The 10131-nt window shown below is 44.6% G+C and overlaps 1 protein-coding gene across 1 annotated transcript in view; it reads right to left on the bottom strand.

Annotated features, from left to right (window-relative positions):
- Positions 1-2597, bottom strand: part of LOC109843181 (probable dolichyl pyrophosphate Man9GlcNAc2 alpha-1,3-glucosyltransferase) — a 3339-nt gene extending 742 nt beyond the window's left edge. The window contains exons 1-5 of the mRNA XM_020412112.1: positions 2142-2597; positions 1636-1810; positions 1453-1560; positions 594-755; positions 231-483 (exon numbers count right to left, since the gene is read on the bottom strand). Coding sequence (XP_020267701.1) covers positions 231-483; positions 594-755; positions 1453-1560; positions 1636-1810; positions 2142-2536 — 1093 coding nt within the window. The 5' untranslated portion in view covers positions 2537-2597. The remainder of the gene's footprint in view (positions 1-230; positions 484-593; positions 756-1452; positions 1561-1635; positions 1811-2141) is intronic.

Genomic DNA, 10131 nt, shown 5'->3' with positions numbered 1-10131 from the left:
CCCCCCCTATAGTTCTGTAGTTGCAAATACTTTAGTGAATTTTTTATTGACTATTTTATCCTCAAAAGGTCTATTTGTCAAACAAATTCTCTTTATCTGAAGGTAAAAGATTTAAAAAAAAAATTCACTCAGGGGGTCAATCTGCAACAAGAGAACTACACCAGTCTATCCACATTGGGTGATACCACAAGGGTCTATCCGCAACCAAAAGGCAAAAGCTGAGAATATACCTTGGTAAGCGAACAAGTAAAAGGCAAATGAACTGTTTAGTAGAGCGTATAGGAAACCGTGATTGCTTGGAGCTTTGATTTGCTGAATGAGGGAAGGAAGAAAGGCAAAAACCGTGGCGAATAAACTGAGAGACTTCAGATAGTGTATTGAAAATAATCTCTTCCATTTTAAAATGACTGAGGTACTGCACCAGAAGTTGGCAACATAATCCTCGTATATTCCTCTTTCGAAGGGAGCTAATCGAGAAAGAACCTGCGTAGCATTCATAATTTTTTTTTTACCTTAGGTATCATAGAAGGTAGAACAGAAAAAAGAAAAAAAAAGTGTATTGCTGACCAACAAGGAGTCGATAATGACTTTACCTCCTTTATTGCATCCAGTGAATACAAATATGGCCACCACACAAGTGCAAATGTAGCTAAGACAACGATACCAAGTTTCATGATATGAAGGATTGGATTCTGCCGCCGAAGGCATTTCCCAAGAAGATGACTGAAAAATGCTGGTGCAAAGTACATACTCATCTGGAAAACATAAATTAATCCTATTAATAGAACGAGATAACAGACAGGGATAAGAAAATAAAATTTCTTATCCATAATTGTTTAAGTTATGAGAATTTTTCTTTCCTTCGCTCAGGTCTGCTAAGTGCCATGCCTTGTCTAAAATCAACTTTCTTCCTCATGGCTTGCTTCTTTTATAGCCAGCATAGCCAGTCATTGTTATACAACTCCTAAGGATTTTCAACAAGGTTCCATCACTTTGCCATCAAGTAGAATCACTATATATATAATTAACTTACTAGACTCAGTCTTAAGACTTTCAACGGTACTGTATCAATTTCTCCTTACTCAGGATAATCATCTAAGATGATACCACCTTTTTTATGCTGATTTATAATCAAACATCTCTCTCCCAATTGCAGTTATAGATATTTGCAGGTGAATTTAACTTCAAGAGCTACAACTAAAAATGCAGTGTGAAACTTGCCACATGCCAGAAGTTAAACCACATGAACTTTCCACAGACCACAAATAACTTTTCTAACAACAAATTGCAAGAAAACCAATTCAAGTATTCGGTTCCAAACTAGCTCTAACCCTTAGAAACTTCTCTTAATATGGATTAATCATTGAACAATGATTCATCCCACAGAACCAAATAATTCAGCATAATATCTTCAAGATGATTGAGTTTGTCATATCAGAATGCGAAGAGCACCTGCTTATGATTGATAGCAAGACTGAAGAGAACAGCAGCAAGAATCTCATTCCTCGACAAAACAGCAGCAATCGCTCCAAGTGTCAATCCAAGACTAATACAATTATACTGAAAAGAAATACTAATCAAAACCCTCACAGAAACAATCATATCAAGGGGGAAAAAACACTAAAAAAACCCCACCTGAAAATGCCCATGATCAATCAAAATCGAACAAGGGTTCAACAAAATCATCGCCAACAGCCAAGGTGAGGACTCCTCCTCCTTCCCCTTGCAGTAAACCCACACAAACCACAACACCGACGGGAAAAACACCATCAAATCCGACGTAATCACAGTCCATCTCATCATCAGCTTCCTGCATTCAGACCCCATTTGATGCGGGAAGTTAACATCAAATCCATTGTTTGGATATCTGCATTCTATTGAAGATAATGTAACTCTAAATCTAAATCCAAGGTTTGATGCGGAAAGTGTTGCACCGAAATATATTTCGGTTGTTTGCTCATTGGCAATCATAAGATGTTCATCATCTTTTCTAACTTCAAATCCACTAACTTGCTTTAAAAAATAGCATTATCAACTATGCTGCTGTTAATTAAACATGAAGACCAAAACTTGACTGCAGAATTAGACAATGTAGCTCCATATCCCGTCAACCAAACAACCCAAAAATACAAAATACTCACGATCGATACGATTCGAACCCTCTCGAAGAACCAAGCTCCACCGCCTCCGGAGCCGAGGAATTGAGTGCAAACCCATGGAAAAGACTCTGATAAGCAGTGAGAGGAGGGTAATCAAGCCCCCAGTAAGAGAGATTGTTAGCCGTAGAATTACGATACCAATCTTTAATGGGCAAATTGAGGGCGATCTCCATCCAATGGCGCTGAGCCTCGTAGTCTCCGTACATTGGCGGCGTTGACTGGCCGGAGTAAGGGCCGAGGGAGACGAGGACGCGGACGAGGAGGGAGAAGAGGAGGATTAGGGCTGTTGTTGGTGGGGTCAGGGTTTTGGTTGACCATGGGAATTCTTGGGTTAGGGTTAGGGTTTCTGGCGTTGGCCTCTGCTTCTTCTTCGCCATGGATCTCGTTTTTCTCTGAGATCTCGTGTTTGCAGTGCTGCGGAAATGTAGCTCGAGCGGGTTGGATCCGATGTTGACAATTGGGCCAGGCTTTTGGGTCGCAAGGGGCCCAAGGCAAAAGCTAACTTGAGTTTTGCCATGTTTTTAAGTAGGGATGCTTATCGTTCGGTTACGGCTAAGGTATGACACTTGTTATATCCTTATGGCTCAAAATAAGGATACTGAGTATAGATATGTCTTACTAAGAAAACTTTATATCCATAAGTGTTATATCCTCTTAATAACCTAAGTATTAATACGCCTTCTAGAGTCAACACATGTCCCATGATTGTTAAATCTTCAGTTCAGCCCCACTCTAAGGCAGGATGACTCATGCGGCATAAGCACAACCCTTCCAAACAAGACCCGATCGGGCCTGCAACTTGCGAGGCCAACTGGAAAGGCGGTACTTATTGGCCTACCCGTAGACTTTAGACGAGAAGCATCTTTACTTGGCCTACCATTCAAATTCACAGCACTCGACCCGTCCCAGCCAACAACTCACTAAGCCAACTAGAAAGGCGGTATTGGTCGGCCTCCAATAAGATGAGGCAAAAAGCGGTGTGTCCTCGAGCACCCCGCCAAACAATAGATTGCCATCACATTGAATGCATGAACATAGTCATCATGACTCCAGCCCCAAAAGTCTTTATGACTCATTGGACATCGTCAGCACCATGCTTCCCTTGTCACCATCGCATTAAATGTAGGGATGGCTCATCCCCCTCTATAGCCGATAACTGTAAAGAAAATGCTAACTAAGCCATTAGCTCAGACTCAGCTGAAGTTACTTATCTGCCCCTGTGGATCTACTATAAAAGGGAAGTGTTGCCTACTGCTAGGAAGTAAGAAAGATATGCCTTAAAAAACTATCACGTTTATCTTCCTCACTCAAGCTTTATACTAACTTGACCTTTGGAGGAACCACCAGATCCCAACTCCGACCCTTTAGTATTTTCCTTGTGCAGGATGAGACCTTCAGCTCCAAGACTAGTCGCCTGAAGAAGCTTGAGAACCCTAACCCCTCACTTAATCCGCTTATAATCTCTCTATCAGATAACTGACATCAACAGTTTGGCGCCCATTGTGGGGCCTCCATCCTTCATCGCAACAATATGACTAGTTCTGATTGCCCCGATCGATCTCTCAACCCGTTCACTAAAGAGCCGCATATGGGTTATGTCACTCAAGCCCAGTTGGAAGAATTCATTCAGAGGATTTTTCAATCATTTTAGCAGTAGTTCGATGCCTTCACCAATGAGCTCATCAGCCGATTTCCTTCCCAACAACCCTCGTTGTCATTTATTCCTCCTCCACCTTCAGCGGGACAATCGTTCATTCCTCCTCCTCCTCTCGGACTCACCGTTCAAGCCGAACAGCTAGCTCTGGAGGACTACGCTAAGTACATGTCTCCTCTACTCTGCCAGCAGACTCGCTTCCAGTTCCTCCTCAGCAGCCTCAGGTGTCATATGGAAGTGATGAGGGAAAGTGCTAGCTTTGCTCATGATGGCCGAGAGCATGCCGCACGGATAGCGTCATGCGGCCCTCGACATCCTCATGCCGCTCCAGGCCCTTCGGCCACCAACCTTGCATCTGGTTATGACCGGACCTTCCAATCTATCACCGACGCCATTAGATGGAACACTTTCCTCACCAACTGGATCATGAATGCCACATGTGACAAATTCAAGATGTCTCACATTGAGAAATATAAAGGTGAGAGGGATCCAACTGAGCATGCCCAGAATTTCTATGATAATGATGACCATGCTACAAGCATTAGAGTGAATTATTTACAAATGGTTCCCAATCACCTTGACAGGAAGCGTTAAGTTATGGTGAAACTTATTGGAAAAAAAGTCCATCAATAGCTTTGAGCATCTCAGTCAGAAGTTTGTGCATCGCTTATTGGCTAACACCAAGTAAAAGGTGCCTCCCCATGTTTTGCTACAGATGAGGCAGAAACCGGAGAAAGCTCTAGTGACTACTTCAAGAGGTTTCAATCCAAGAGGCTAGAAGTCGACGACCTAGCAACATGGTCACCATGGCTGTATTCACGACCGGGCTAGAGTTCAATGAGTTGGCTGACTCGCTCATCAAGAAATGAGTCATCAGCTATGAGCACTTGATGACCAAGGCTCATGGATACATAGATGTGAAAGATGCCTGCTCCTATAACAAGGCGGCCAGAGCAGCAGAGGTAAAAGCAGTGACAATGACGACAACGACAACAACATCAGTAGTAGTGGCCAACCCCTCTCTAAAAGAAGAGATAGAGAAGGATACCTCCAAAACCGACTCCAGGCCAAGCAGGGCCAGAGGAAAGAGGTGGCCATGAGGTTGGCCCTCACTTCCCTCAATACCATCTTATCACAAGCTCTCTATGTGGTCTAGAAGCAGGGGGTACTTGAACTCCACTCCTCCTCGTATGAAGTTGGATCCTCGCTGCTAAGATTCAAACTAGTACTATTGGTACCATAGAGATCATGTCAATCACATCGACGACTATTAAGTCCTCCAGAGGGATATTGAGGATTGATCCAGAGAGGGTACCTAAGGAAACTCATCTCTCAGCAAGACAGGAGAGACCCGTCTCTAGGAAGATCCAGCAAAAGGTCCCGCTCCAGATCGCCTCATCCCCAGCAGCAGCCAGACAAGCAGCCTACAAAGCCTAGCAGTCGAGGCATCATCAACACCATCAACAGTGGTTCAACAACCGATAGAACATTCAATAAAGCTCGAAAGAAGTATGCTAGATGAGCGTTGGACGTTAACATGTGTGACAAAAGGCCAAGGACGGATCAACCGATCTCTTTCAGCAATGCTAATTTGAAAGGCATCAAGACACTCCATGATGACCCTCTCATCATTGTTCGCGGGAAAAATCGTGTCTTTCTTCATTATTGATTCCATTGTACTCTTAAATAACAACTTTTTGAGTTACAAAGATCCGGTCTTTTTATAAGATCCGGTTACAATGAAAATCAAAGAAAATAAAATAAAGATTACAACTTTCTCCTTGTTTGTCGAACGAATCACGAGCTCCTGTTTTGCGGTCGCTCGCTTTTGTGGGTTCTTCGCCTGCGCCGGGGTTTATCCGTGGACCACCGCGCGATCTAGATCCGGTCGGATCTACGCAGTATGACGGGTATTATTTCACCAAGGAAATAATAGCCGGGGGGATTGGTTCACCAAGGAAACAATCGCCCAAATCTCGGGATCAAAGGCCAAGCTTTGATCCGGAGTACACCTGCGTAGATCTGAGATCCGGTCCTCTCGAACTCTTGCCTTATTTGGCGTTGACGATCGCCGAGCACCAGATCTGGATGAGCAAGTCCTCAAAGTCCCAAAGCTTCAATCTTTTCAGATCTAAGTCTTGAATCCAGCAGGGCTTCGCCCCCAAAAAATCCCACCTTTGAACAAATGAACCACCTCTCCTATTTATAGGCCACCTTCACTGTGCCCGCGCACAAGTGGCCGACGCACCGAGCCACCTCAAGGTTGAGACTCTGATTTGATGGTTTGATTTGGCAGTAATTTGGATTCCTGATTTGGCAGTAAATCCGCTTCTGAGTTCGAGTCCGAAATTGATCTTGATTCGATCGTGATTCGTCCGAGTCCGCTCTCGGTTGGATGACTCGTTGATTCCTCAACTCATTAGCTTGATTCTGCACGCGGGTGGATTCATTCCGTTGTTCGCGTGCGATTTGTCGATCTCGTCGCCTCGTTGGTTCGTCGGTTTGTGCCGAGCTATGCTAGGGGACCTATAAGCAATTTTATATGCCTACAGATACCCCCTCCAAAGTATTTCAGCCTCGTTCTTTTATAGAAGAGTCTGGAATACTTTGGATATGATTGTCCCAACCTTCAGTCGGTATAACGGGACTTTGGAATGGCTTCTATTCTTGATTCCTTTAATCCTTCAGGCTATTCGGTGCTTTGTCGAACGTCTGTAAGGTTCCGGTGCTGCATTTATTGTCTGACCGTTGTCGGAATTTCGAATTTGAAGTCGATTCCTGATTTTCTGTTTTTTAGCTCGTGCTTGTTGGTTCACCATAGAACTGACCCTCGAATATTGGCGTTGAGTCTTTATTTGCGACGCGTTGTACGGCGTAGTGTTGTTGAGTTATCCTTAAGAATATTTAGAAAAATATTCTCCAGGAACTTCTCAACCAAAAATAGGGAATAGTTTATACTCATATACCTTATTGGAGTATTAAGAAGCAGTTTATACTCGTATACTTTTCGGAGTAATGATTCTTTCATTGCAACGCATTGATTGGCGTTGACCTAGGGTTACGCGTTGACCGGCGTTGACCTTAGGGTTTTAAACGTCGTACGCTAACTTTTTGATCGCAACGCGTTGAATAACATTGACATAGGGTTACGCGTTGACTGGTGTTGACCCTAGGGTTTCGAATGTCGTTGGATGCTCAAGTCACGAGACCAACTAATAAAGCTGATGCGTCAGTGACTCTCGTATTTATAGGATTTTTGACAAACCCTCAGCCATCAACGGGTTTGATAAGCCTTTACCGACTACCGTTTGAGTCGGGCTAGCATGCGGATTGTCTAAATCCGTTCCGCATGTGACGTTGTGCTAAGAGAGTTAACTCTCTTAGACTTGGCGCTACGAATACGTATACGTAGACTGGTTTTCTCACGGGAATAGCCTGCCCGGCGACGCGTGTTAGGCGTTGACTTTAGGGTTTTTGGCTAACCCCCAGCCTTCAACGGATTTGATTAGCTTTTACCGACTACCGTTTGAGTCGGGCTAGCATGCGGATTGTCTAAATCCGTTCCGCATGTGACGTTGTGCTAAGAGAGTTAATTCTCTTAGACTTGGCGCTACGACTTCGAATACGTAGACTTCGCCATTGTCACGGGAATAGGCTACCCGGCAACGTGTATTAGACGCTGATTTATCCCTATTTAGGCTTCGGGATAAAATACCCCAGACTGGTATTATGGTGTCTTTTTCCACGGAAAAAGACTAAACCGGTGATGCGTGTTAGGCGTCGGCATATCCTTTCTTAGGATTCAGGATAAAATTCCCCATGCGTGTAAGGCATGGATTTTGGTGTTATTAATAACACCCTGCCACAATGTTGAATATGTGAACGGGTGTTCTTTTTGACGGTTAAGAACTAACCGGCAGCGCGGGTTAAGCGCAGACTTATCCTTGCTTAGGTTTCAGGATAGAATACCCCAGAATCGAACTCTGGTGTCTTTTTCTACGGAAAAAGACTAAACCGGCAGCGCGTGTTAGGCGCAGACTTATCCCTGCTTAGGATTCGAGAAAAACTTCCTAGTACCTGTGAGGCATAGATTTTGGGAGTTAAAAAAAAGTGGTGTCTTCTCTTGGGGCAAAGACGAACCCGAAATGGGAGAGGAAGAATTTTATATTCTATCTCCCGACACTGAAGAAGAAAAATTTTATATTCTATCTTCAGCTGGAAAGGAGACTCGAGGTGGGATCTCCACCCCCAGAATCCGGAACGATGAAACTAGGAGTGGGACCTCCACTCCGAGAATCGAAAACTTCGGATGATCCTAACTGTCAGAAGGTTTGATTACCAAACTAAATGTGAATTTCTCCTTTATCGAGAGTGAATTATGGTTTTGACCCTAACTGTAGGAAGGTTTGGCCAAATGGGAGTTTGAGGTGACCCTAACTGTAGGAAGGTTTGATCACTTGATTTGAAAGTGGACCTCTCGTTCATTGGAGGAATCGAGAGGGGATTTTGACTGTGGTCCTAACTGTAAGAAGGTTTGACCAAATGGGAGCTTGAGGTCGATCCTAACTGTAGGAAGGTTTGATCGCTCGATTTGTGGACCTCTCGTTCATTGGGGGAATCGAGAGGGGGAGAGTGTTGAGTGCACAGACGCGGTGAGAATTTGAATGAGAGTTTCTTATTCATCATCTTGCTGTGGTGACCGGATTATCCCTAAGAATACACTATATGGATTTCTTTTGGGAACTTCCCATTACATGACTCATCCACCCCCAGCTTCCTTTGCAAAACTGGGTATGGTATTATACTCAGTTGGGTGTCCGGGTTATCCTTAAGAATATCAAGCATGGTATTCTCCAGGAACTTCCCGTGAAAGAAAGGAAACAGTTTAGACTCATATACCTGTTGGAGTATGTAAGGAAGCAGTTTAACCTCATGCACTTGTTGGAGGATTGAGAAACAGTTTATACTCGTATACTCTTTGGAGTCTTGCCGTTCTCAATTGGCTTACCTTAGCGTTATAACGCCGGCTTCGACCAAGGTCTGAATGCTATTCCTGAGAGCAAAGCAATCCTTGGTGGGATGAACAACCCTTCTGTGGTATGCACAGTACTTTGGGTCCGTAGTGTTGTCAGCTTCCTCCTGATTTGTGATAGGTGGTAGCTTGATCTTGTTGCTTCCAAGGAGGGATTCGAAGATGGCTGGAACGTCTTCGTCCTTGAAGGAATACTCTCTTTGGAGTCTCGGACCCGAAGTCTTTTGCTGCCTTCGGGATTGCTGTTGTGACGCTTGATTAGCACCACCAGCAACTGCAGGTGCCTTGCCCTTACCACGAGAGGCGAAGTTTGAGTCCAGAGGATTAGCCGTCGGTAGGTTCCTCTCGGCCTTCTTCCTTCGGAGGAAGCGTTCGGCTTGTTCACCGCGCTCCTTCAAGTCTTTCCAAGTGTCAGACGGTGCTGTTCCCATTGCTTCCAACACGTCCAACGCAAGGTTGTTGTGGCAAGTTTGGAGGATGAATTCCTCTGTGATCGGGTCCCGGCAATTCATCGCCTTGTTCCGGAACCTTTTGACGAAGGTGTCGACTAACTCCCCGTCCTTCTGCTTCTCATCGAGCAATGATCCGATAGATATCTCGGTGTCGTCGTCGAAGAAATTGGCCAGGAATTTGGTCTCCATGTCATCCCAGCTGTTCACGCTTCCTGGCTTGAGGCGGCGGTACCAATCGAAGGCGGCTCCGCGAAGAGTGCCAACGAATGACCGCACCATCAGAGGCTCATTGCCGGAGATAATACCCAAGTGCGATTTGAAATAAATCAAATGCTGAGTGGGGGAACCCTTCCCATCGAACGGCGTGAAGTTGATTAAACTGAACTTCGCCGGATAGGGTGGGGTAGGGACAAGGAATGCCAGTCTTCTTTATCTCTTGAGCGGAAATCAACGTATTGATTTTGCTCTCGAGATTTTTGATTTTCAGACTTTCACCCGAGTTTTCGTCCGCACGATTCTGAGGTGGAAGCGTGGTGTTGTGACTAGCATTCTCGTTACCACCCCCTGCACAACATCAGACTTTCACCCGAGTTTTCGTTCTCCACAGCGTCGAATCGTGAGGAGAAGACATCGTTCCAGTGAAGCAAAACATCGGATCGTCAACGGAGAGCAAACTCGATGCGAGCATTCGAGGGAGGCACTCCATCGCCACCGTCAAGAACCCAGTTTTAAACAAAGGGGAGAACCAAATTCATTCTCCTCTTTTTTGTAATCGGAATCCAAATTGTAATTGATTTTGAGAGAATACAAGTCATTTTCTTTCATTATCTCTTT

This window comes from Asparagus officinalis, chromosome 5, assembly GCF_001876935.1.
Source record: "Asparagus officinalis chromosome 5, Aspof.V1, whole genome shotgun sequence".
NCBI classification, from domain to species: Eukaryota; Viridiplantae; Streptophyta; class Magnoliopsida; order Asparagales; family Asparagaceae; genus Asparagus; species Asparagus officinalis.
The sequence above is the reverse complement of the archived record's forward strand: the minus strand, read 5'-3'. Positions and strand labels throughout refer to the sequence as shown.